This window comes from Vombatus ursinus, unplaced genomic scaffold, assembly GCF_900497805.2.
Source record: "Vombatus ursinus unplaced genomic scaffold, bare-nosed wombat genome assembly UNPS02000580.1, whole genome shotgun sequence".
Classification (NCBI taxonomy): domain Eukaryota; kingdom Metazoa; phylum Chordata; class Mammalia; order Diprotodontia; family Vombatidae; genus Vombatus; species Vombatus ursinus.
Genome location: NW_020940358.1, coordinates 9,148,103 through 9,175,919, shown reverse-complemented (window position 1 = coordinate 9,175,919; position 27,817 = coordinate 9,148,103). Strand labels below are relative to the sequence as shown.

The following is a 27,817-nucleotide window of genomic DNA, read 5'->3' as shown; positions in this document are numbered from 1 at the left end:
TTATAAAAGAGTTGGATGCATGGTCTCTAAAATCCCTTCTAGTTCTTCCTATTTATGATTCTTGCTCATCTTTGATCAAGAGAGAGCATGTAACTCATCAATCATCCCTTGTACCCTTACATTCTGATTAAATCCCTTTCTCTAAAGCTGTAAATCCATTGTCTTTCCCCATTTTCTCTAGTTCCTAGATATGTATCCTGTAGCCTTTTCATTTCCTCTTTGTCTCTTGGACAGCAGAAAAGTCATCTCAGAAAAGAAATCTACAGTGCATTCAATCTCAGAGATTATCCCCTGCAACAGCTGAAGGGGATAAAAAAAAAGTCCTTCAGGGCCCATGTTTAAAGGGGCAGATATGGATGTTTCACCATGGAGTGTGGCCCTGTGGCAAAATCAAAAGACCACTGGCCTTGGGATCCAGCTATATCTCACTGATTAACTTCGGGGTCTCAGATGTGACTTCCCTTCTCTAGGTCTCAGTTTCCTTATTTGTAAAGTAAGAGGATTGGACTATTTTATCTCTAATATCATTTTCACCTCTATTATTTTGAGGCAAATACCTTGACTTTTAGAGGAGATTAAATTCTGAAGCATCAGCATTGCCAATGCCACATTAATCATCTGACTTAACCTTGCTTCCACCATATGGTGCTGAACAGAAGATCCCTCCAGCCCCCTACCATGCCGGGTCTGAGGATGCAGTGATTCTCTTTAGTGATCCCAGTGTGTGATGGGCTTCTGGACTGTGCATCAGGGTGTGATGGAGACAGAGACTGCCTTTTAAAACACTTATGTCTTTTGTTAGCATTGTCAGACCCTGGGTATAAAAGGGGAGCCCAGGTTGATGACAACATACATTCCAGCCTCTCACATTATAGCAAATCTCATGAACCTCCTGAGCTGGACTGCTCTCTTCCCACAGCTCAGAAAGTCTGCCTTCCTGCTTATCCCACTCAAAAACCTAGCTCAGAGATCTCCAGGGCTCCAGGTTCAATATTTCAAATCTTAAGGGCCAAGTGGAAAGGAGAAGACTAACAATGAAGTAGTTTCAATTCTAAAAAATCATGAAGATGGATGGACAGGGTGGATAAAGAGTTGATCAGTGATTTAGAGACACTAGAACTAACACTCCCCACTCCAAAGCTCAAAGGAGATACCTTTATGAGTTTTAAAAAGGCCATGTCATCCTGCACATTGAAGAGCAAATTTATAAAACTCACATCTTTGAGAGACTGTATAGGCTAATAAATTCATGAATGGACAATTCTTAAATAAAGTAAGGGATAGTGGAGATGATTGAAATTGATGTCACAACAAATAGCTATGCTTTCCTCTAAATGGTACCTCAGTATTACCATAAGAGACAAAAAGTACCCCATAATATAAGGGACCCTAAAACAGATATAGTCTGCCATTTCTTATTGTTGTATGTGAGTGAAATGGATATTTTTATCCTTCTCATACGAGTGGATTAAGTCTCTGGCAGCTCTGTCTTCTCAGGTAGCAGTCCCATCTGCCTGAAAGGACATTTGGAACTCCCCAGGGGAAACCTCTCTCATCCCCAGAGCTATCTAGTAGATGACTCCTAAGAGAAGTCATCTTATGACCAATGGCATGAGTTTCCCACATTCTGGGGAAAAGTTTTGAGTTGTTCTACTTTTCCCCCTACCAAGCCAGATTTTCCCCATTTCTGAGATTGAATCAACAGATTATTCCTAGTCTGTCCATCAAAAAGTGTTTGAAAAGTGCTTACCATCATTACTGTGCTAGATTCTGGTGATGCAAAGAAAAAAATGAAAAAAAAATCCTGCCCTCTAGGAGCTTACATTCTATCAAAGGATATACATGCCATACTTTAAAAAATCGGTGGCAGCAATAAAGACAAGAGGTAAGCAGGTAGAGAAATAGGGTGGTGGTTGTGAATGGAGGAAAGATGACAGATATGGGAAATATTTGGTTGGCAAAAAATGGCAATTTTCTGCAAATTATTGCATATGTGGGGTGATAAAGAGCAAAGAATCTAGGATGATGATGAACTAGGATGACTACGTGAACCTGGGTGACTAGAAGGATGGCGATGCCTTTGACAGAAAATGGGAAGTTTGGAAAGAGGAGTAACTTTGAAAAGAAAGATATGTTTTGGCACATTGAGTTTGAGATGCCTGTGGAAATGTGTCCGAAGAGCATTTGGTGATGTGAGACTGCAGCTCAGGAGAGATTAGGGCTGGTGGGATTTATCGATATGATGAATTGATAATATGACATGAGAGACAGAGACAGAGACACACAGAGAGAGACAGAGACACAGAGAGAGAGGAGGGAGAAGAGGAGAGAAGGGAGAGAAGTCTTGGTGTTGGGACCCTCAAAGGTCAGGCCACCTAAATGTTGCTGAGGGTTACATTTAGGCATCCTAACAGCTATTGCTGGTGAAAATTAAATGTCAGCAGAGGCAAGGGGTCACTTGTGCTGACATGGTTACCACTCATTCCATCACCCAGGCACACTGTCAGTGAGATCAGGTATCCCCTTAACCATACTGAAACTGCTGGTGGATCGTCCAGTGAGGGGGTGGGGAGGCATAGAAAAGGAAATAGATTATCTTTTTAGCTAGATGGAAAAAGAGATTTCCCCTGAGTCCTGGAGTATCTGAAGGAAAATTATTTTATCCTCTTTGAACAAGAAAGATTATTTTGTACGTTGGGCCAAGGAAAATGTGAAGAAAAATGATTTAGAAATGGGGGTACTTGAGATACAGTGTATGTGTTGTTTCAGCACTGGCAGGATTATTTCAGGTCTGGTCACTGCCACTAAAGAGCTGAGATAGCAGACCGAGGGCAAGAAAACTATGGTACCCTTTGGCAAAATCTACTAGCACTATTTTCAAACAATCTGTTCTCCTCTAAAGGTATAGTGTCTCTATTGCCCTCTTTCTCCAATGCTGGGGGTCTCTTATCCTTGAAGTTTGGATATATATGTATATATATATACATACATATATAATATCCATATTATTATTTTATATAATAATATCCAATGGATATTATTGGATACATATGTTTAATATAGAAATATAGATGTAAATATAGCTAGAGATAAATATGTTAATGTTTGTGGATTTCTATCTATGTGGATGGAGACAATGTTATTTTATTTGAATAGGGAAATTCCAAACAAGAAAACTCCATCTGCCAATTCAGGTTGGCACTTTCTTTTAAAGAATCATACACTCAATATGTATAATAAGCAGGAGGGGTTGAATCCAGATTCTCCATCTGTCTGTCTGTCTGTCTGTTTCTCTCTTTATCTCTCTCATTTTCTCTCTCTCTGTCTTTCTCTTTCTCTCTCTCTCTCGCTCGTTCTATGTGTGTCTCTGTCTCTCTCTCTCTCTCGCTCTGTATGTGTGTCGCTGTCTCTGTCTCTCTGTCTCTCTGTCTCTCTGTCTCTCTGTCTCTCTCTCTCACACACACACACACACAAATACAAATGAAACTCCTTTTTAAGTTTCTGACTGACCAATGTCCTCTCAAAGGGGTCCTCTAAAAGTCCTGAGGGTGGGATTTCAATCTTTGGGGCTGAAAAGTAAGGGAAGTGTTTGAGCTGATGAGACCTTTGAGGAAAGGTCATTCATTGACAAGTTACCAAAAATTCAAGCCATCCCAGGTCTGAAATGATTGTTTCTTTTCAAAGTTACTCCTCTTTCCAAAATTTCCCATTTCTGTCAAAGGCATCACCATCCTTCTAGTCATCCTAGTTCATAGTCATCCTAGATTCTTTATTTTTTATCACCCTACATATGCAACAATTTGCAGAATACTACCATTTCTTGCCAACCAGATCTAGTGTTCTAGAAGGCTATATATGGCTGGCTGTTAATCCTGTTCTCTCCTATGTGTGCAGAAGCAACAACTGATCCATTTAATTGCCTTCCTCCACCCTTCCCTCAAAAAAGCCTCTTGTTAATACAGCCCTCAAAGTGGAAGGTAGCATAGTCCAGGACAGTGAAATGAAAACTGCTCTGAAGTCAGAGGACTGGGGTTCAAGTCCTGCCTCCAATGCTTACTACCTGTGTGACCTTGGGTAAATAAGCTTAACTTTTCTGGGTGTCGGTTTCTTCATCTGTAAAATGAACAACTAGGCTTAGATGGCCTCTGAAGTGCCTTCCATAGATCTATAACTCTGTGATCCCAGATTACAACCATCCTCCAAAGCTCCTATCCCCATCACCACCAGTCTAAAACTGAGTTCCTTTCATTATCCTACAGATTCTTTGACACAGGTCCTGTCATCACACACCAAGATTTTCTTGCAAATCTTCCTTTTGCATAATTAGTCAGATCGCCTCAGGTTCAGCATTTTTACAGCACTTTCCTTTTTAACTGTCCACACAGGGAGGCCATTTGCCTGATTAAATTCACCTTTTCAAGATGAGACAGATTAATTTTTAATTATTGTGGTAGCTCCGAGAAAGAAATCTTTCATCAACCTGAAAAGTCCCTCTTGTTCTCTCCTCTCTTAGAGACCTTGGCTTCAGGGCTTACATCATCCTGCTCTTTGATTTCTTGCTGAAATGTTTCTCCTGTCAGATGTGTGTCTCAGTTTTTTAAAAATCATGTCTCATAACTTTTCGGAAGTGGCAGTTGTTAGCATGGATCACCTCCCCTGTACTCAGCAAGCCTAGGCCACTCCTGAGTAGCTACTACTATTTCAGATAATAATTCTCTCTGAAACTTCAGTCCTTTCTTCCTGAAAACTCACTTTCCCTGAAGCTTCAAGAGCTTTTCAACTGATAGAAAATCTCTTCTTAAAATCAGAGTTGTTCATCACACTTAGACTCAAGATTCTATTTTGATTGGCTTATCTTAGCAGCTTTTAAAATGTACACGATTGGCTTTCATATTCAGGAAAAGCTACCTCCAAAATTCATATCAACGCAGCTACATAAGCTGAGCGGAAGAAATGGGAAGTTAGACCTAAAGGTCTCTCTTTGCTGAGTCTACGGAAATTTAGCCAGACATCCCTAACTCAGCACTTAGCATATGCTTGGCACACAGTAGGCCCTTAGTAAATGTTTACTGACTGACTGACTACCTCTTCTGTCCAAGGACTGAAATTCATTTTGAACAATTCAAAACCCATGGAAATATCAGCACATTTTGAATGAATCAATCAATGAATGAAGAAATGAAAAAGTGCTTATTATGTGCCAAGCACTGTGTTAAACATGGATAACACAAATGGAAAAGCAAAAATGGCCCATGCCTTCAGGGAACATATATTCTAATAGAAACAACATATTTAGGGGGATGGTACAATGTCGGGTTGTTTCTGACTTGTATGAAGCAGAATAAGACAAAAAGAAAAAAGAAAAGAAAAAGAAAAACCTGTTAAGGGGCACTTGGAAGGCATTCGTGGCATTGATCATTTTGAGAGACAAAGGCAACAAAATGTGTAGGTTGAGGCCTAGTCAAGCTTTTTGAGTTTAGTAAGATATGCCTTTGTCACTTTTCTCATCTTGCCTTTCTGCATAGTCATCCAAATAATAGGCTATTCTATCACTATTGCTAAGTACCCCTTGCCTGATTCCTATAGGTTTGAGCTCAGGCCTGTCTCTCCTGGGGCATCCCTGAGTTCCAAAGTCATCCCTATATTCTATCTTTCAAGACTTGCAGCTGGCTGTCACTAGAAAGAATCTGATAAATATTCATCCACACAGGGGTGTTAATGACTGATAACAGCCTAATATGTTATCCTTCCAAGGGGATAGTTGTATTTTAACAAGAGAAAATGAGAAAGGAAACTTTCGTTGTAATCTGTGTGACAGAGAGAGGAAGGTAAAAGGGACCTTTCTGTCAAATCATGATACATAAGCAACCTCCAGCTCTGCCTTCGTCAGACAACCAGACCTTCTAAAGAGTACTTGATGGCTAGTTGGTTTCCTTCCTCTCCCTCTGCCCATGCAGATGAATTACACTGGTACCTTTTCACTGTCTTCTTCCTGCCATAAAGATGTAGTCCCAGCAAGCAGAATTCATTATAAGCTCCCTGTCAGAGAAGAAGGGCCCATTGCTGATAACTATCCAAATGAGAAAGCAAGCGCAATTCATCCAGCACATTGCAATGACAGGAGACAAGGTTTGAGGAGCAGACAGTGGGAGTTAGGAGTGACAGTGATGAAGGAGGGGACCATATTCTTTGCAATATCACATCACCATTAATTGTAGAGGAAGGGCTACAAAATCAACAGGATTGTAATAATAATACTTAGCATTTAAAGTTTGCATAGGTCTTTATATACTTTTTCTTGCTTGAGGTAGTTAGAACGAGTATTGCTACTCCTATCTTACAGATGAGGAAGTTAAGGCGCCTAGAGGTTCAATGACCTGTCTATGGTCACATAACTAGTGAGTGGCAAAGATGGAATTCAGCCCCAGACTTTCTTGACTCCAAATCCAGCTCTCTAGCCATTAAGCCACGTTGCCTCCTGTTAATGTGAGCCATGTTAATCTTCAATCAACTGTTCATTAAAAAAAGCAAAACCAAAAACATCATTTTCATTTGGAGTTCCATCTAAGCATCAGTGAGCTTTCACAAACTCATTTAGTAACTGGGACCCATAGTGCCTTTACACCATTAACATAACCAAAGTACCTTTGCATCAAGAAATGATGGGAGAGGGAGAAGAAGGCAATGAAGAAAGTAAAGAAGAAATCAACACATAGACAAGAGAGCCCTGCCAAATTTCAGTTCATGCATTTTGCAGGAACTCTTTGAGTGCGCATTCGTGAATTCTCAACATGTACATCTACTTTTCCTAAGCCTGTTTATTTTTCCCCCAAGCAAAGTTGGGGGGCAGTTAGCTTCCTGATTTTATTTTGTTGGCACTTCAGCATGCCCAGGATAGGTAACAGAAAGCACTGCTCCCATGTACGGGCCAGGGAGTAAGTCACTGGTGAACTGAAAATCTGAACACTTAAGGGGTATCAGTCATGTCTGTTGTCAGATAGGAGTTACTGTACCAGGGCTTGAAGACTGCAAACCCTGGACACGTTCTTGGGGGAAATTCAGGCACAGCTGGAACCTGTCTTTTCCTTTTTCAATCTTACTCTGAAAAAACATCTTGTATTCAAGAGTAAATCAGATTTTGGTAGGCCTACTCAGAAGTCCATGTTGGAATTCCATCCAAATCCATTGAAAATTAGTTGCTGTCTTTTCTAATTGGCTTTAGCACCTCTTTCTTTATGCGTGGGACTCTTGCTAAAATACAAACATGTGGCCGAAGAGTTCCCAGGAATATCTCAATTCTGGTGTGCCTCTTCCATGATATTTAAAGTTGACAGAGTAATATAAACAGTCAAGTGGCAGGAGGGGATAGAGAAGACCTGTGTGCTTGGGAAAGTCAGAGGGCCTACAAGGTCATACAACAGCATCAGAGCCAAGACCAAATGCCAAGTCTTCTAAATCCCAGATGAGGGCTCTTTCTACTATACTATGGTCAAAGAGCAAAGAATATAATTCCAGCTTTAATATTACTACTGACTTTAGTTCAATTCAGCGAACATTTATTGTCTAATACACATACACACACACACACATATGGCATTGTGCTAGACACAGGGAAAAGTGATGGAAAATAACACCATTTCTGCCCTCACAGAGCTTATAGTCTACTTGGGGAATAGGGTATGGTACAACATGTAAATAAAGAATAATAATACAAAGTGAAGTGATATGAGAACAAAAGGAAGGTGCAAACAAAGCACTCTTGGGAAATTTGAGGGGGAAGTTAAATCAAATCAACAAGCATTTATTAATCACTTACAAAGTGTTAGGCCTTCTACTAAGTGCTGGTAATACAAAACCGAGCAAAAATAAAGACAGTCCCTGTTCTCAAGGAGCTTACATTCTAATCAGTGAACACAAATAAAAGGAAGCCAATAATGGAGTGGGAGAGAAGCCACCCCCAGGGAACATGGTGGGGAAAGCACATGGACAGGAGTATAAATAAGCTGGAGGAGAATGAAGACATGGCTGACCTGGGCATTTTCCTTAAAATAAAAAATCTGGGAAGAACCAGACAATCAGAGGAAAGGGCAGGGGGAGGGAAGTGAAGGTACTTCCAGTGTGAGAAGTCACTTTCAGGTGAGGGAAAGGGGAGATCAGGGCAGGCTCCACAGAGGTATTAGATATATCCACATAGAGCTCTCAAAGGCACCTTAACTCAGTATGTTGAAAATATTGTCCACACCCTCTCTCCTTTCAAACTTCTCTATTTCTCTTTAAGTCTTTCCACACATCTAAGTTTGCAACCTTGACGTCACCCTTGAACCTTCCCACATGAACTTTAGCCAATCAGTTGCCAAGCTTAATGTACTTTACCTCCCCAACATCACTAGCATCTGTCCCCTTCTTACATAGCCATCACCCTAATTGGAACTCTCATCACCTATTTTAGGAATTTTTACTAGTCTCCTAATTAGATTCTCAACTTCCAGTCTCTCCTATACTCTCCATTCCATCCTTGATACAGCTACCTAAGTAAGATTCCTAAAACCCAGGTCTGACCAATCATTACTCTCTTGCTAAAGAAACTCCAGTGTTTTCTTATTGCCTCTAAGAGAAAAAAACAATTTTCTTAGCTTCACATTTCAAGCCTTTCACATCCTGACTCTAATATACTTGGCCAGACTTGTTTACACATTACCCCACTTCAGGCACTCTGCATTCCACCCAAACTGACCTATTTGCTGTCTCTTACACATGACAATTCATGTCCCATCTCCATGTCTTTCTACAGACTGACCCTCATTCTTGGTATGCCCTCTCTTCTCATTTTGCCTTTTTAAATACCTAGATTTTGTTAAGGCTTAGCTTATGTGCCTCCTCCTACCTGATGCCTCCTAGTTTTCAGCACTTTCTCCTGCCTTAAATTATTTTTTTACTTCTCAGTTTATTTGTATCTCCTAGGATAATATAAACTCTTTGAGAGGCAATTAATGTTTTTCATTTCTTTCTTTGTATTCCTAGCATATAATTCAGTGGTTTGCACACATATGGTGCCTAATAAGTACTTGTTGAATTGAGGTGCCATATGAGCTGAGCCTTGAAGGAAAAGAAGGCTTTTAATAGGCAAAAATGAGGGAAGAGTAGATCAGATACAGGACATGGCCCCTGTATTAATATACCAAAGCAGGAGTTGGCTGTCAAGTCAGAGGAATCACTGGCATTGCAGTTTGGCTGAAATATAGAGGTTGTAATGTGAAATAAGGCTGGAGAGGTAGGTCAGTGAGAGACTGTGAAAGACCTTAAATGTCCAGCCAAGGAACTTGCATTTTATCATATTTAGCAGTAGGCAGCTGAGGAAAGTTTTAAGTGGGCAAGGTTTTTGACATGGATATCCTTGTGTATTACAAAGATTCATAGGAATCTATGAAACAGACGAATTATAGAGAAGAGTCTTGAATTTTCTCTGTTTTCCTATCTGTACAATAGACATAATCTTTTCTCTTCTCTTCTCTTCCACAAAGGGAAATTATACAGCCAAAGATGTACTAACTAATATGGCAGTTGGAAACATACTCAAGTACCTTTTACCATCATTGTGCCCCCACCTATATAGAATTAGAACATGGTGATAGATGCTAATACTATAATCTTTAGCCACCTGAAACAGTGTGTTGTAGTAGAATGAACCCTAGATTTCAGTCTGACAACCTGAATTTTGATCCCAGCTCTGTTGCTTACTAGCTATGTGGCATTGGTCAAGGTACTTAGTCTCTATAATCATCAGTTTCCTCATCTGTAAAATGAAAGGTCAAGCCAGATGGTCTCTAAGATCTCTCTGCCCTCTAAATTCTTTGATCCTATATAAAACTCCAATCCTAGTTTACTACATCGCTTATTTTTAAAGATATGGAAGGGACTCTGAAAGATCAGGATCATCACCCACTTAAATAATTCTCACTATTGTTTCAAATCCACTAACTAGTATTCTTTTAGAATTGCCCCCTTTCCAAGAAAAAGTCATTCTTCTTGAATTCTCACTCCCAGGAAACATCACTTCTGGCAACAACTTCTCTACTGATTCACAGAGAAGGAATTTTTAATATAGCAAGTGACAAAACCATAGTGACTGCTGTTGGTCAGAGGAATTCCATCATGGCTAGTCCTTTCAAACACTTTCTCCATTCTTCTGTTTATTCTCTTTGCCTGTCATATAAGCACTTAGGCACCCCCATGTTATATCTGGGGGTGCCAACTGGATATTTTTGAAACCAGATCATCAGTACACAAACTTTGTTGAAATGAGACAGATGGCCCAAATAACCCCTGATTATAAGTGCAGACCCAGTGGCCAACTCATCCATCCTCCTGTCTTTAGATAGGACTGTTCTTTAATCGTTACTTATGAGGTAGAAATCCAAGTAGGCAAGGGAGTCACCATGAGGAATTGGGCATCCAACATTAAGACTAAGAGACATGACAGAGTTCCAGTTTTCAGGAGAACTAGAGACCAAACCAAAGATCACAGAGCTGGAATGGATTTTAGGTATTATCTAGTTTAACTTCCTAATCTTACATATGAAAAAAATGAAGACCATTAGGAGTTGGGGTGTAGGACAGAATCCCAAAAGAAAGACTCTGGTTAAGGGGAACAAAATAGTGACCTAGTTTCATGGCTGGTTACTAGACTAGGTCTTAGTCACAGGAACATGTCAAAATCAATCTATTAATCAATCAATCAGAATTTGTTAAACACCATCTATGTGTCAGTTATTTTACTACAGCCTGGGGACACAAAGATCAAAAAAGTTCCTACTCTCAATAAGCAATTGCTAGAGGATATAAGGTCAAAATTGGAGCCGCAAAATAGCTGACTAAATGCTATGGATCCTTATATTTCCTCTTTCCAATGGGATGAGTGTTCACAAGGCCTGGGAGAAAGCTAAGCCTATTATTGGGACTTAACCGGCCCTGGCTGGAATGTTGAGGGCCGGGAAGGAAGCCAGATGTTCACCACAATAAGAACAGAAATACTTTTCACAGTAAATATATTTATTCCGACTTCAGTTTAAGCAAACCCAAAAAAAGTCAATTCATAAACAAATAGTGGGATGATGGAATGATGTCTTTTCAAAGTTTGCTCCCACTTTACCAAAAGGTAATCCATTACATTCCTTTAAATTCTAGTGGAATGTAAGCTCTTTGAGGGCTGGAGATGTTTCATTCTTATCTTTGAATTCCCAGCACCTACAACAATGCTTTCCATATTAGTAAGTAGATATTTAATAAATTTTTGTTGAGTTAAATTAAATAGCCTTAAAAGACCTCTTAGTGCCCTTAAAATATGGTAAGATTTCCAAATGGTCAATCTGGGAATAACTTTTCAGGATCACAATTATTGTATAAAGTAAAGTGTGTTTATACACAAAATAATTGTGCACATAGACATGCATGAAGCAAGTGATTAAAATATATTTTTGTGACCTATAGTAAAGGGAAGCAGCCAAAAAAGGGAGGACTTTGTGATGTTTCTCTGAATTATCTTATCAATCAGGAGATTCATTTTGGAATGGAGATTTATATTTGGAAAGGAGCTAGAGGCCATCTAATACAACCCACTTATTTTGCAAGTGAGGAAACTGAAGACCCAAGAGATTAGATGCTCTGTCCATGGTCATGTAAATAGTAAGTAATGGAGCCAAGATTTGAACCCAGACTTTTTGATTCAAGATCCAGCACTATTTCTAATTCACAATTATTCAAACATAAAACCAAGCCTCCATTTTGTATTTTCAAATATATAACCTTCCATTTGTTCCTTTAGTATTTCATGGATCCATGATTCCCTTGGTTTGGGTATTCCCTCCACTGGGGCAGACCACTGTCCTTCCAGGCTTCCTTTTTAAATAGTCTTCATAACTATTTGCATGACTTGTTACAGCCACAAAGAACTTCATCTTGGGGCAAACCTAATGATGAACCTGTCCACGCTCCAGATTGTTCTACTGCAGATAATAGGCACTTAAGCCATCACCAGACCTATATTCAAAGCCTCTCTAACTTAGTCATACCCGCCAGAGGTAGCGTTCCATTGGCATAGCCATTGGCAGGCTGGAGAAGAACTTTAGTGGAGTCATTCTCCACTCAAAGTTTAAGAAATGCCCTCTTCACATGAACAAGGGACAGTGCTGAATCTCAGGAATATAAGAAGAGCTGGGTAACATTTCAGTTATTGAAATGTTTTTTCCCACTTTAACCAAGCTAGATGCCCAGGCCCATAAGCTTGGTAAATATCCTGAGCTGATCAAGGCTTACTGGAGAGCTACTCCTGAAAGTTTCAAACAAAAACTATCAAATTTGATTAAAACTTTTTTTCTGGAGATGAGGTAGGGCAGGATGTAAGGCAAACCTGAAGATTAAATAAATATGTGACTCATGTGACATGTTATCTCTGAATAAAGCAGTTTCTGCACCTAAAGATAGAGCAAGAAGCACCAATATCACCTTAGTTTGAAGATAATAACTTTAATTTTAGGCCGGAATACCTTTTTTTTTTTTCAAAAGACAACCTGACCTTTGACTTATAAAGTTATTGACTGACTCCATCTGACATGATGAAGGATAGCTCTATGGCTCCTGGCTGAGTGGTTTGTCCATGAGGATGAGATGCAGATAGTTCACAGTGACTGGAAGCTGGATAGATGCTAGGGGCTTTAGCATCACAACACAGCACTTTAGGTTTGTTCTTAATAGAACTTAGCCTGGGCTTGGACTTTTGCACAATCTCATGTTGTGTTGTACTTTGCAATTTTCCTAGGAATCAGTGTTAATTTGGTTTGTTGCACAACACACATGGCTTTCCCTCTCCCTTTTTTCCTCTATTTTTTTGTCAAGTAAGCCTTGAAATTCTTCTTAAAAACACAAATTAAGGGGTAAAATTCCATTCACTGCTGTCTGAAGCAAACCAAAACACTGAAGCCAATATGAATACAATTAGCACTTTCATTTTTCGTTCAGCAGCTATCATGTATAAATGTCTTCCTTTCGGAGGTACATGAAGCAGCAGTAATGAGAGCTATGCTAAGAGATTGGATAATGGGAAGAATTCACTTGGAACCAGCTGGATCGAGCTCTTCCCAGTCAACATGCATCAGCTCCCATTCCCTAGACATTCTCTGCTTCAAAGTTCTATTTCCCAAAAGCCTTCTTTCACCTTGGTTTTAACCACTTTTCCAGGGTCATAGAACCATACAGTCCTAGAGTGGGAAGAAATCTTAGGAGGGATTTTAAAGGTACTGTTGGAATAGACTATCTTATCCAATCCCCTGCCCATGATCAAGAGGCAGTACAGTGGCATGAGAAGACTAGGAATTCCTGGGTTCTACTCTCAGCTCTACTACAAATTACTTCTATAACCTTGGGGAACCTCTAATGGGCCTCAGTTTTCTGCTTCATAAAATGTGAGGCTTAGATTAGATCAATCAACCCATCAACAAGTAGTAATCACTTTCTGTGAGCCAGGCTCTGTGCTAAGCACGGAGGACATGAAGAAGAAAATACCAAAGGGCCTACTCTGGGTGATCTTATATTTTAATGGGGGAAATTGCATAAATCAGTATATACAAGATAAATGCAGAGGAGATGGAAAGGGGAAGGCATTAGCAGCCACAGGGACTAGGAAATAATTCCTGAAGAATGTGGGCAAAGCTAATTCTGACATTCTACATGCTATATTCTAAAGTCCTTTCCAACTCTGAAATTCTATGGTTCTGTGGTTCAAGACTCCTTTGAGCTCTGACATTCTTCAGGCTCTTGGAGCTCTGACATTCTTTGGTTCTATGACCCTGTTCACCAGAAGCTCTGTCAACAAGTCATATATGCCCACCCTCTATTCCTCCCAGAAGGATTTCCTACCTATCAACTAAATCCCTGCAGATCTGAATGCTGTATTGAGCATCAACCCCAGAACATTGACCCACACTCTGTACTTTTATTTTGGCTTCTTCCTCGTGTATTCTGCTTGTGAGGGCAAACAGGACAAATAGAAGCAAATAGATTTGAGAAGGGAAGAACTTACAAATGTGGTCTTGCTCCAGATGTCCAAATTAGCAGAGCTACCTGGTCTGTCCTCTAATGCCTTCCAATTCTTTCTTGCCTTCAGCTTGTTATCCCAGAGGGCTTGTCACTCTACTCGTTCATTTTAATAGACTGTGGTTGTCCTTTCATTTTAAGGAGACAGACCCTTGGTCTCCACTGTTACCTGGCAAGAATTTCTCTTTCTGGAGATATAGGCAGAAGAGACATTTTAAATAGAAACCCCCAAAGCTAAGATGCTGTTGCTACTGTAGATGTATTTGCCCATTTGAGACATTAGATAAATATGTACAGAAGTGGCACAAATCAATTTTCAGATGCCCAGCAGATCCTGTGATGGGAATATTCTGACTACCCTGGGCTCTAAGAATGAACATACATTTCAACTTTCAGCATGTCAGAAGACCCTATGATAGGTGTGAAATGTTCCCCACCCCCATTATATTAATAGCAGTGAGGAAAATTTCACCTTTAAAGAGTGCCACAAGGAATTTTCATGGTCATTTTATCAGATCCCTGGGATGGGAATACTCTGCTATCTCTGTCACCAAAATATTATAGACTGGACTCTTGAACCATGGGGGCGAGACAGCAGCAGCTGCTGCCAATAGCCCTAATGTGAACCAACTTCTTTCCTACTCTAGGGCTGCCTCCAGGTAGCAGGAAGGTACACACACATCTTTGGCCACTGCTTGTTATAAGCTGGTCCATTATACTTTAATTTCAGGCTTGACTTATCAGAGAAGAAAAAGACAAATACAGTGTTGGGGGTAGCTTCTTTGTGGCAGACCAGTTTAGGTCCAAGGTTTCTGGGTGATTTTTTTCTTTGGTATTCCCTTATCATATTTGTTTATATGTCTCTTGAGAAGTCTTTTGTGCTCATCTATGCCATGAATTGCCTGAGGTTTGGGGCATAGAGAACACTGAAGGATTTAGGTGATGATGATTCTGCTCCACAAGGTCAATGCTATCTGCATCCTTGAAAACACCTTGTAAAGCCTTTCTCTGTGATCCCAGGCATGCTTCCTGTGTCAAGGCTGAGGGACCAGGGTGAGGTGTTCTCATGCTCACTACATGGTTCAGGAGGACCTGGGAATTTCTAAATAGAGCACCTGGGAATTTCTTAACAGAAACTTACTCTTTAAGGTTACTGGCATACTTTTGTACTTTTGTCCCCCAGTGATGATTGTACATGTTAGGGTGTTAAAGGAGTGTTTGGAAGTAAACCCACCTTACCACCCAGATATTCATCATCTTCATTTCTTAAAAAAAGACAGATTTCATCTCATTGAAAAGTACCATAAATCTGGTAGACTTTAGATGGAAACTATGTGCTTTTTTTTTGCTCTGGTATGTGACAGCAGGCCTCAGAAATAATTTGGAAACACCAGCCAAATTCAGATTCTGACCAAGTGTTGTTTCTGTTTTTTGTTTGTTTGTCTTTTGCTTTTGTTTTTTCAGCTTAGAGCTCATGCAGTAGACATGAATGGAAACAAGGTGGAGAATCCTATTGACCTCTACATCTATGTGATTGATATGAATGACAACAGGCCAGAATTCATAAACCAAGTCTACAATGGATCTGTGGATGAGGGTTCCAAACCAGGTAGAGTACTGTGCCATAGCTCTGGCGTCTTGGCAAAGACATTGCCCAACAGTGGGCCACCTCTGATTTGCCTTGCCAGTAATCCCACACTGCATCTTACATATAAATAATGGAGTCCTCAACTCTGACAGAAACTCAACCTGGCCCCCTATGAATATAATGATAATGACAAGGAGCAATTAATAAATTCACTTCCTCTTTTTCCCACCACCCATCCCCCCTTGTAAAGAAGAGAAAAGAATTATGCCTAGGACTTCTTTGAAAGCTTTGTTTTCATCACGTATGGCCCAACAGGCCATTAGCTCTCTGACCTCATTGAAGCAGGAATTCCTTCTAATAATGCCAATCACAACCCATACCCATAATAGCAATCCATTACATGTTTACTGATTTTTAAAAAGGAGTTACATCATACCTTGGGTCTCTAACTGAGAGTTATTGGATTCTGCCTAAATAATTGACCCAAAGAGTCTAGGAGTAGATCAGCAGCCAATTCAGGATAAAATGCTGGACTTGGTGTCAGAAGACTTAAACTTAAATCCTGCCTCAGATACTAACTTGCTGTGTGACCCTGGGCAAGTCACTTGACCTCTCTCAGTCTCAGTTTCCTTATCTGTAAAATGGGGGCAACAATAGTACTTTCTTTCAAGAGTCATTGTGAGGATCAAATGAGACAAGATATATGAAATACTTTGCAAACCTTAAAATGCTATATAAGTGATGTCATTAGTTATGATGATAATAATAATAACTATAACTATTCATAAAATTCAGCCTGATGTATGTTTGGTAAGAAAAGAAGAAGATGACTGAAGTATTCTGAAGTTAGCAAATATCACTCTACTTGAAGTTAGTTTTAACTTTAGAATATCAGGGCCAGAGAAAACCTTAGAGATCAATTAATCCAGGGGTTCTTAATCTAGGGTTCATGAATTTGTCTTTTTTAAAAATATATTTTGATGACTGTGTTTCAATATAATTGGTGTCTTTTGCAATCCCAGGTATTTTATTTTGCTCATTTAAAAATATTCTTCCGAGAAGGACTCCATAGGCTTCCTTTGCCAGACTATGAAAGAGATTTATGACACACAAAAAGAATAAGAATCCCTGGTCTAGTCCAAGTACTTCATTTTCAGAGATTCTCCAAACATTAGAGTTGGAAGAAACCTCAGAAGCTATCTAGTCTAACCCATACCCAAAAAAGAATTCCCATTACAACATACCCAGCCAATGTTCATCCAGAGGTGAACCCATTGCCTATTAAGGCTCCCTATTCCATTTTAGAGACAATAAATAAAATCATCTAGGGGAAGGGGCTTGTCTAAAGTGAATAGGCAGGGACTATGTGAGTTTCTTGGGGAGAGACAAGCCAAGAAAATTCAGATGTCCAATAATCAGCATCAGCTAGGTGGTGCAATAGTGCACAGAGCACAAGGCCTGTGGTTAGGAAGACTCATCTTCCTGAGTGCAAATCTGGCCTCAGATACTTACTAGCTGTATGAATCTGGGCAAATCACTTAACCCTGTTTGCTTCAGTTTTCTCATCTGTAAAATGAGCAGGAAAAGAAAATGGCAAACCACTTTCAGTATCTTTGCCAAGAGAACCCCAAATGGGGTCATGAAAAGTAGGACACATCTGAAAAAACGACCCAACAGAACTAATCGGTATATTGTAGGTCCTAACCAGAGCTTACTGGAGACTCGGCAAAAGACTCGCTTTAGAGATTAAGGGAAATGCTTTTATGAAGCTGGGTGGTGATATTATTAAAATGTATCAATGCTGTGATCCTTCTTGCCATCCACTTGCTTTCAGAGGAAATTGTTCTTGGTCTGCTTTGCCTGATGGAGGGGTTAACCGGTGACTGTCTTTAGGTTGGTGTCGGCAGACATTTATCATTACTTTCTCGCTGCCTGAGGTAGTTGTCATAGAATGGTCTCCAGGGACTACTATTTTCAACAAGGTGAATTGCATTCTCTACTGATTGTCTTTCAGGATTGCATGACCCTGGCACAGAAAAGGACAAAATGTGACATGATTTTTCCTAGGACCTTCCTCTTACCACTCCTTTGGAGAAAGGAGAAGGCAGAAGAAGGGTGGGTAACGTAGACACAGGCAGGCAGAGACGCTGAATGATCCTTTCTGATAGCCATCTCCTTTAAGGAGTCGTGTGGCAGGGCTGGTTGCGTTAATATAGCAACCAGCAGTGACTCTAGTGTGGCCGTGTGTGGCAGCAAGTGGTGATGTGAACAGAGCCAGTGTGAGGTTTAAAAGTACTTGCGTTTTGGGTGTTGTTTCCATAACAAATCTAATTTCCCACATCTTCTAAAACCAATCGATATGGAAAGTCTTCCCAAATGTTTAACTAGCTTTTCTCATTAGGATAACAAAAGCAGCAAATTGCAGCATCTTCTCAACAAAAATCCAGATAAGCCTTTAAGCTAGAAAATCAGCATCAGGCCTCCTCCTCAGGAGTACAGAATGTAGAAGAAGGAGAGGTGCCTCTGGGCTTTGCCCATAACTGGTGGAGCGCATTCCGCCTTGGAAGCAGGTCAAATGTAGGGCTTCCTATTCCAAAACATCAAATTTCCTATGGCCTTGTGATTATTACCCTTCTTTCCCCACACCATCACTTTTCTCTTAAAGCCTACATTTACATTAACATGTCAGTTTTCTATCTTTCAACTCCTCCCTCCCCAAGGAACATGGAAATCTGTAGTTCTGATATTAGTTCTCCACAAATAATAATAAGGCTGTATCCTTTAAAATACTGTGATGAAGTTGTACCATGCTTCTGTTTAACCGACTCCTAACATCCCAGGCCAAGCCTTATTCAGAGCACAGAAAATAAAGTCAGAATTGAGAATGGAATCCAATTACCTAAGCAGGAGACTCCCCAAAACTAGAAATACAGTTACTACTGCAATTTCTTCTCTTACATCGGAAAATTATAGTAATAGGAGAGTGCTGTGCTGAGTCTTTGTGAATTGAGGGAAAGCTGCAGCCAGAATTAATCATTATTCCTTAGATTGATGGGCTAATGAAGGGTTTAAGACGTATATTCCTTCAGAAAACAAATGGAAATATATATTAAATATTGATTCAGCAAGACAAGAGTCTTTTTTCCCAAAAATGTAAGTAATATAATTAGAATAGTTAAACATATCCACACAGCACATATTAGCTTCAGACCCCAAGTTCACCCCAAGGTCTCTTCTTAGCCCAGACTCCACTAGAGGTTTTCCCAACTCTTTTTTGGTTTCTCCATTGAATTCTATTTTTTCCTCTTTGAATAAAAGCCTTCTTTCAGTTGAAATAAAGGTGTGGCAGTGATTCAGGGCTGCCCATGCTCACTACTAGAAACCAAACTCAAAGTGCATGCTGGATTATTAGCATCGTATTTATATAGGATGGACAGTTTGCATTCAAATTGAATGTTTGCCCTAGTGAAGGTGCCCTTGGTAATCACTACCTGAAGAAAGACCCTGGTGACTGATTAATTAGACATGTGTCCAGACCCTTAAAATCAGCAGGAAATTATTAGCTCCGAAGCAAAGAAAATCTTTGCTCCTAGATAATTATTCTAAATTAATTATAAGGAACCATGAATAGGTAAAATGGGATAGAGGACAGAGTGCTAGATCTGGAATCAAAGGAACAAGATTCAAGTCCTACCACTGCCACTTACTACCTAAGTGATCTTGAACAAGTCACTTAAACTCTTTGGGTTTCCTCATATGTAAATGAAATGTTGAAGTAGGTAACCTTAAAGATCCTTCCCAGATCTAAATCTATGATCCTATAATCTTAATGTATTTAGGGCATGTTAGATCTTCTGAATACTTTCCTCGCTGTTCAGAATTAATGTTCGGTCATTTTTCAGTCATGTCTGACTCTCCATGACTCCATTTGGGTTTTCATGGCAAAGATACTGGAGTGGTTCACCATTTCCTTCTCCAGATCATTTTACAGATGAGGAAACTGAGGCAAACAGGGTTAAGCAACTTGTCCAAGGTCACCAACAGCTAGTAAGAGTCTGAGGTCAGATTTGAACTCAGGAAGATGAGTCTTCCTGGCTCCAGTTCTAGCACTCTATCCACTATGGTGCCACCTAACTGCCCAATTAATTAAGACCAAAGGATTAAACCTAGCTGTAGTGTGACATGATGGAGTCTTGGATTTGGAGTCAGAGGACCTGGTTTTGAATTATGCTTCTGTGACCTTAGACAAATCACTTCACTGCCCTGGATCTCTGTTTCCTCACCCATAAAATGAAAGGATTAGACTAGATGACTCCTAGGGTCCTTCCCGACAATAAATCTATGATCCCCACTTGGCCACCTTGTGAATCCCCATCTCTGCTCATACCCTTTTCCAAACTGAAATACCTTCCTTTCTCCTCACTATTGTTCTTGTCTATCTCATCTCCTCTTTGACGCCTTCTCCAACTATCTCAGCCCAGCCTGATCCCTCCCGTCTCAGAACTCTCATACTGTAACACTGTCCCTCTCAACAGCTCCTGGTATGTCTTTCCATAATGATATGTCTCCTGGCTTCCCTAGCTCCATTCACATCTCCGCTAAAATCCCACTTTCTGCAAGAAGTCCTTTCTAATCCCCCTTTATGCTAGGGCCTTCCCTCTGAGATTATCTCCAAGTTTTCTAGTATACATCTTGTTTGTACATTGTTGTTTGCATGTTGCCTCCCTCATCAAACTGTGAGATTCTAGAGGGTAGGGACTGTTTAAGCACAGTACTTGGAACATTATTGATTATCTTTGAAAGAAAGAAAGAGAGAAAGAAAGGAAGAAAGAAAGAGAAAGAAAGAAAAAGAAAGAAAGAAAAGGAAGGAAAGAAAGAAAGAGAAAAGGAAGAAGGAAGAAGAGAAAGATATTCTCTGTGCGTGTGTGTGTTGTTGTTGTTGTTGTTGTTTAGTTGTTTTCAGTCCTGTCTGACTCTGTGACCCCATTTGGAGATCTCTTGGCAAAGATAATATAGTGGCTTGCCATTTCCTTCTCCAGCTCATTTTACAGATGAGGAAATGGAGGCAAGCAGGGTTAAGTGACTTGCCCAGGGTCACACAGCTAATAAGTATCTTAGGCCAGATTTGAATTCAGGAAGACACATTTTCCTGACTCCAGACACCCTGTCCATTGCACCACCTAGCTGCATTCAGCTATATGTCTATGTATATACACATACATGTGTACATGAACACACACATATATGTATATACACACATATATATTGTACGTAATGGTTTACATTCTCTCAATGGAACTCTCAATACATATATGAATGAATGATTTAATAAATGAAGGAAAATATCTGTTGCGCTTACCATGTGCAAAGCATTGTGCTTAGCCCTGGGGATACAGACAGGAAAGAAAGACAGTCCCTGCTCTCATGGAACTCCATTTCTGATGGGTAGAGACAACACATATAGGAGGTTTCAGGTACAGGTTAGATGGGAAGATTCAATGGTCCTTAGGGTATAGCAACAAAACAGATGATAGTGCATCATCTTTGATATATTATCTTCACTGATAAAATGATATTGTTTTCTAATTTTGAATCATTTGACAGGCTGGAAGCAGCCCAACAGTTTTTGGAATGTTATTGTTCTCAAGACTCTTGGGCTCACTTGCCCATCAAAATGGTTCATCAGCAAATGGTGGTGAAAGTGATGGCGGAGTCCCTCCCCACAAGGGTTGCTCCACTCAGTGGGACTGGGATAGAAGCAGGGCTGGTAGTTCGAAGGACAGTTCTATTTGAGAGATTCTTGGATCTACCCATTGATTGATTGTTTCATTATAGGTGCATTTGACTAAGCAATGGCAAAAACAAAACAAAACAAAACAAAAGCCCTACTACCAAAAAGACTATTTTCTTAACTAGATACTTGGTGAAAGGAAACAAATTCCATCTAACTTAACTAATGTGGACTAATGGGAGAAAGACAGCCTGAATTAGTGACAAATTTCTTTTAGACTGAATACACTTTTGTAGTCAGCATATAGATTTTTAAGGTATACTTCTAGTAATTCTAAGCTTATATGAAAACTTAAAACTAACATAGTGATTCTAAGATGTTGAATTGAGTCTTAGTGGTCACAGGATTCACTCAATATTAACAACTTCCTTTTTCCTACCATGTAGTCAAGTCCTTTACAACTCTGAAGACAGTTACATGGGTGCCCTTGAAATCTTAATTGTGTCATTAATTTACTTAGAAAACCCTTTCTGTATCGTGTTATTTATCTTTCCATCTCACCCAGCACATACGATAGTTTGTTGCAGATTTTGAAGGGGACTGGGAGGGTCAAGTTGGCTGGACTCGATCTAAAATTTTGTCAGTGTGAGGATGTCCAATTGTGGAAACTACTTCTACCAATGTAGATCTATAACTTAGTTACAATTTATAATCTCCTTTGCCAGGAGATTAAGTAGTTTACCCATGGTGATATAATAAGTCAGAGACAGGGTTTAAACTTAGGTCTTCCTGACTCTACAACCTGTCCTCTCCCTTCTATATCATGTCACCTCTTTACTTGTGTGTAGTGGATATTTAATAGATATTTACTGAATAAATGGATGAATGAAAGCAGCAAAAGTTAACTTCAGCTACATTTGTTCTGAATAATCAGATTCTACGTAAGTAGAGTCTGAATAACTAAGGTTTAATTCATCAAAATGGTCCAACAAAGATCTTTGGGGACTCACGTCAATGTCCTGGTACTACCTGCACTACTCTCTCTGAATCTCTGTCTCTCTCTCTGTCTCTGTCTTTCTCTTTCTGTCTCTTTCTCACTCTTTCTCTCTCTCATGTCTAAGAAACCATTTTCCAAATCCCCATTGAGAAACAGCCTTGTCAGTACTGAAGTACAGACCCTTAAGTTATCAACATGTGGGATTTGAGGAGACCTTCAAATGAAAACCTGTCCTGGGAAATAGACATCCTTCACTGTGAAATATATTGTTTTGTGGGTTTTGCTTTTTGCCTTTTTTTATTTTTCCCATAGAGCAAAAGCTTTTCTTCTCCTCTTGATTTGGTTGCTGGCTTTCCAGTCTAATGTGCTCCTGTTAGAGAGTGTATCTTAAAAGAATATATTTTACTCCCCATGAATTATGTTCTGCTTTTTTGAACCTGGTGTCTCCATGAACAGAGCTAAGTTTGAAAAGATGCAGCTATACTCCAGAGCTGGGACTCCTCATGCTCCAAGACAGCCTTAATCAGCAAAGTTATTTCCTTCTGCTGCTATTGTTTGTCCTTCATTCTTGAAAAGGACCATGACATCAGGGAGGCGATGTCATGACTTGCAAGTGAATTGGATTTAAGTGAGGCAGAGCCTTTCTTTCTCCTCAGGAGCCATCTAGGTCCAGTGGCAAGATATAAATCAAGACAACTAGAGATGATCCCGGATGCAGTAGGAGGGCTTTTTAAGCTAAGTTCTTTCCCGGGTCTCAGTTTGTCTAAGATAACACCCATTCAGTGATAATGGCTAGATAAAAATGAGGTAAAGAATGGCCTCTTTTACCTAGTCAAAAAATAAAAAAATAAAATCAATCTGGGAGAGTTTCTAGTCAAAACAGAAATAATTGCTATTTACACTCACTCTGAGCCATCATAATCCAAACAATGACTCTCCATGACCCCATTTTGGGTTTTCTTGGCAAAGATACTAGAGTGATTTGCCACTTCCTTTTCCAGCTCATTTTACAGATGAGGAAACTGAGGCAAATAGGGTGAAATGACTTGCCCAGGGTTACACAGTTAGTAAGTATCTGAGGCTGGATTTGAACTCAAGTCCTCCTGACTGCAATGCCAGTGCTCTATTCACCGTGCCATCTAGCTGCCTCACACGTGTGTATATGTGTATATATGTATATTATGTATGTATGTATGTGTGTATGTATGTATGTATGACTTGAGAGTAAAGGAGAAATCAATGAGGGATAAAGTAGTTGGGAAGAAAGACTGAGTGGAAGAGATGAGACTTCACTTGGCCATTGATGGAGCAGTATTATTAGATAAGCTATGAGGAGAGGTCAAGGCATTCTTTGCCTACCATGTATTAGAACAATCTACTGAAGGTCTATGGAAACTCAAGGACCACCGATGTAAATGACACCTGCACATTGAACAAAAGTGTTTCCTTGTCTTCCCCCACCCACCCACTCCCACTGGCTTCACCAAATTGTGACCTGGTATACTACCTTCACAGCCCATGCATAGCAATTCTCAGAGCCTGTAAAATAGCTCTGAAGTAACTTTTAAATAAATGACTCACCCTTCTGGACCCACTTTGATTTCTTTAATTCTCAATGGCATTCTCTGGCTAAGAATAATAATAGGCATTACTTCCATACAATAAGAGAAAACACAGGACAATCTCTTGCAATTATGGATAAATCTCCAGGTTGGGGGGAGGGGATATATCCTTATTGATACTTTTTAAGTGAAAAATGTTACAATTAAAATTCACTGCCTTCTCTAACCCTGCACAAATGTATTAGTGTCTATATTATGAATTTGTGAATTGATGTCACTTTAAAAAATTAAATAGCTAGGAGGTGAAATCTACATGCTAGAAATGAAGTTAAAAAAACCTTCATCTATATAACACATGGGTTTTTTTTCCTAAATAGATTATTCTATTAGTGTGGCCCGTTTATTTATTTATTTTATTTCTATGCCAGCACAGATCCCCTTGAGAGATTAATACCATGGACTAATGCACAGATGGGGCCAGATACTTGAAAGTCATCTGAATATTAAGAATTTAAATCTTTAGCCTCAGTGATTTGAGCAGAAAGCCAATTATGGGGCTGAATTAGTTTTCAAATTAAATTGCAATTTAAGGCTTGTGAAATTAATCCTTTAAGGCACATAGTAGCATTTGTACATGAATTCATAGGAAGAACTGAGTCTTAGATTTCTCTGCTCCCTTTTCCCCCTTTACCTGTTAACACAATTAATAAAGAGATGCTTAGCATCATGTACAGGAGGCAGCATTCCCACCTAAGTGACTGGGGGAGTGCTGACAGGGGACAAAAATCTGGAGCAAGGGAGAAAATGAAATGACAGGATTTTCCACTTCATAGGTTGGCAGACACACTATTTTTCTGTAGGGGGAGAGAATGGCCTAAGGTGAAGTCCTGGAGAATGTGCTTCCTTTCAGGTGTGAAGTTTTCTAGGCCCACGGGGCAATGTGTGCTGTATTTCACTGTCTATTTCAGTGGAATTTGGAGCTGGAAGGAACCTTAATGATTTCCAAGTCCAGCCTCCTCATTTTACATATGAGCAAACTGAGAACCAGAGATACAAAGTGACTTACCCATAATCAGTTCAACTCAACAGACGTTATCAAAAGTTTATTTCTAATCCTTTTGATGTTGTCTTTGTAAACCTATATGTACAAGTGTCTCTCCATCAGAATGGAACTTCCTTAAGGGCAGGGCCAGTTTCACTTTTATTTTTGCATCCCTAAGCACTTAGCACATGTGTTAGGCACATGGTAGTCACTTTATCTATGCGTGTTGATTAATTGATTTTTTTTGTCTCTACTACCTTACATTGTTCCTTGTACATATTTGGCACTAAATAAATGTTTGTTGAATTGAATTTGTTAAATAAACCATTGACAATCTACAATTCACTTGAAATCAAACTCCCGTAGGCCACTGACAGAATCAAAATTAACTTATATACTTTGTCCAGACCCTGCTTTTGTTGCTTGAGCATTGATAATGAATAGTTCCCTCCCCACCCGCACCACTGAAACTAACAGAGTGTAGAAAAGAAAAGGAACTTGGTTATTCTGATTTACTCATTGCTGTAGCACAGATAGATAGATGGGTGAATGGATGAAGAGACGGAAGAAAGAGAGGAAGGAAGGGCATTAAGAGCTTACTATATACTAGGTATTGTGCTAAATTATGGGGATGCAAATACAAGCAAGACAGTTGGCACCAAAGCTGAAATTATCTAGGCTGTATGCATCATTGTGTTCATAGTTATGTTTTCCATGGTCCAAGACACAAAGAGGTTTCCAAATATCTCAACTTTTGATGTAGTGGAGACAACACAGATGGATGTTTAGCTGTTTTCCCCCCTAATCTTCATGTGGATTTTTGGCAATCCATTTAAACCATCTACCGAAGATCTACATGAAAAATAGGGAGGAAAAAAGATAATCAACCAGATGTTTTGTTGCCACGATGCAAAAAAAAAGGTGGGATATTTGGAAACCTCTGGGTATTTTTGGAATTAGGTAGACACATGACAAGCACAATGATACCCACAGCCTTTGTGTTAGTGGCAAAGAATCCCCTTCGTTTTCTGAATAGAAGACATCAATTTAGTTGCTCACAAGGCATAAAATCAGAACCTCCAAGAACACATTTCTCCCCCTTCTCAATTAAAAAAATCCAAATAAAGAAAGTAATCAAAGAGAAGACAAGCTAACAATAACGGTTCTGATTCTTACTTGGTGCTGCCTTTATAGAGATGCAGTATTCTATGCACATTTTATCCTTGTAATTAAAAATTATAGGGTGTGTATGTGTGTGTGTGTGTGTGTGTGTGTTTCATGGAAGAAAAGTGTTACATGATAAGTGATTTTCTATCTTATCTGAGTGTCCTGGTGAGAGATTGAGCTGACTGAGCTCACCAAGCCTTAGCAATGCTCCTTGCATTTGATATCTGAAGGGCCCAGAGAGGTGTACCTTGTGCGACAGATTGTGTGTTTCTAACATCTTTTACATACCATCCGGGCACAACCCACGCAGTTTTCCTTTATAGAATACGTATGTGTGTCTCACCACTAGGTCTCAGCAAATAAATGAAAACAAATGTAAATAGCACTGAAAGCCTGGAAGAGAGGGAACAGATGTTGGGAAGAAAATGTATAATATCTGATGGGGTACCTCCTGTGTCATTGGCACATCCCCGTAAATCAGGAAATTGTGCCCAGAGAGAGGCCTGATGGTGCTTCCTTATCTGTCAGAATCTGTGGGTCCGTGTTCTGCAATAAATTCTTCCAATTCATTGCCTGCCGAGTAATAAATTTAGCTCAGGATAGAACTTCGGATACAACCTGATGAACAGTCTGTTCCTTTGACTTCATGAAGAGCTCAACTTATTCTGTTTGAAAGTGTACCAAGAAGACATGTCACTGATTATGTTCCACATGGTTTCTGTCAAGATGATGCTGACTTTGGCTTGATCCCTAGAATTCTGAAGCAGATGATCAGGGGACTTTTCTGCCTGTCCCAAGGAAAAGGTTCATGGGTCTTAGAACTGGAAGGAATCTCAGAGATCATCTTGTCCAAAGTCACGTAGCTAGTCAAATAGTGTGGCTGAGGGAACACCATCAGCATGAATAGTCTTTTCCAACAGGCTTCAAGGACCAAATTACTGATAAACTCAGACATATATTTAATTACTCCAAAAGGGGACAACCTCATCTGGTGGAAATGGGAGAGGTTTCCTTTTTGCAGAGGTAGGGGAGCGTGGGTGTGGAACATTGCATATGCCATCAGACTCAATTGATATCTTGCTTTATTCTGCTGAACTGTTTTCTCTTTGTTTTGTTGTTTCAAGGAAGGGCTCACTGGTAAGGAGAGAGGGGGAGGGAGACATTCAGAAATGAAGGCGATATTAAAATAGAAGATATCAGTATGACATTTTTAAAAGAAAAAAATGAGGAAGGTCCATAACAGGTAAAAGGGATAGTGTGGTCGTGTTGAAGAAAAGCCCCATTATTGGCTGAACCCCTTGGAAAGGTAGGCTCTGTACTGTGACTATTTTGGAGGTACAGTGACTCCCATAGGATATGGAGGGTCACAGATATGGATATGCTAGATCTGCGTTGCAGATCTCAATAAATTACCTTTCCCTCCAAACCCACTCCTTACCCATCCAGGCTCAGAACCATGGTGTCAGTCTTGGTGCCATCCTTGCCTCCTCCCTCTCAGTTGCTTCACATATCCAATCAGCTGCTAAACCTTGTTTCTACCTCCACATTTCTCACATTTGTCCCCTTCTTTCTACTTACATAGCCTCCCTAGTACAGATCTATTATCACCTCTCTTATGCAGCTTCTCCCTATCTCAAGCCTC

At 39.8% G+C, this 27,817-nt stretch overlaps 1 protein-coding gene across 1 annotated transcript in view; it reads left to right on the top strand.

The window, feature by feature from the left end:
• Positions 1-27,817, top strand: part of CDH4 (cadherin 4) — a 1,142,022-nt gene that overhangs the window by 907,652 nt on the left and 206,553 nt on the right. The window contains exon 7 of the mRNA XM_027850675.1: positions 15,553-15,697. Coding sequence (XP_027706476.1) covers positions 15,553-15,697 — 145 coding nt within the window. The remainder of the gene's footprint in view (positions 1-15,552; positions 15,698-27,817) is intronic.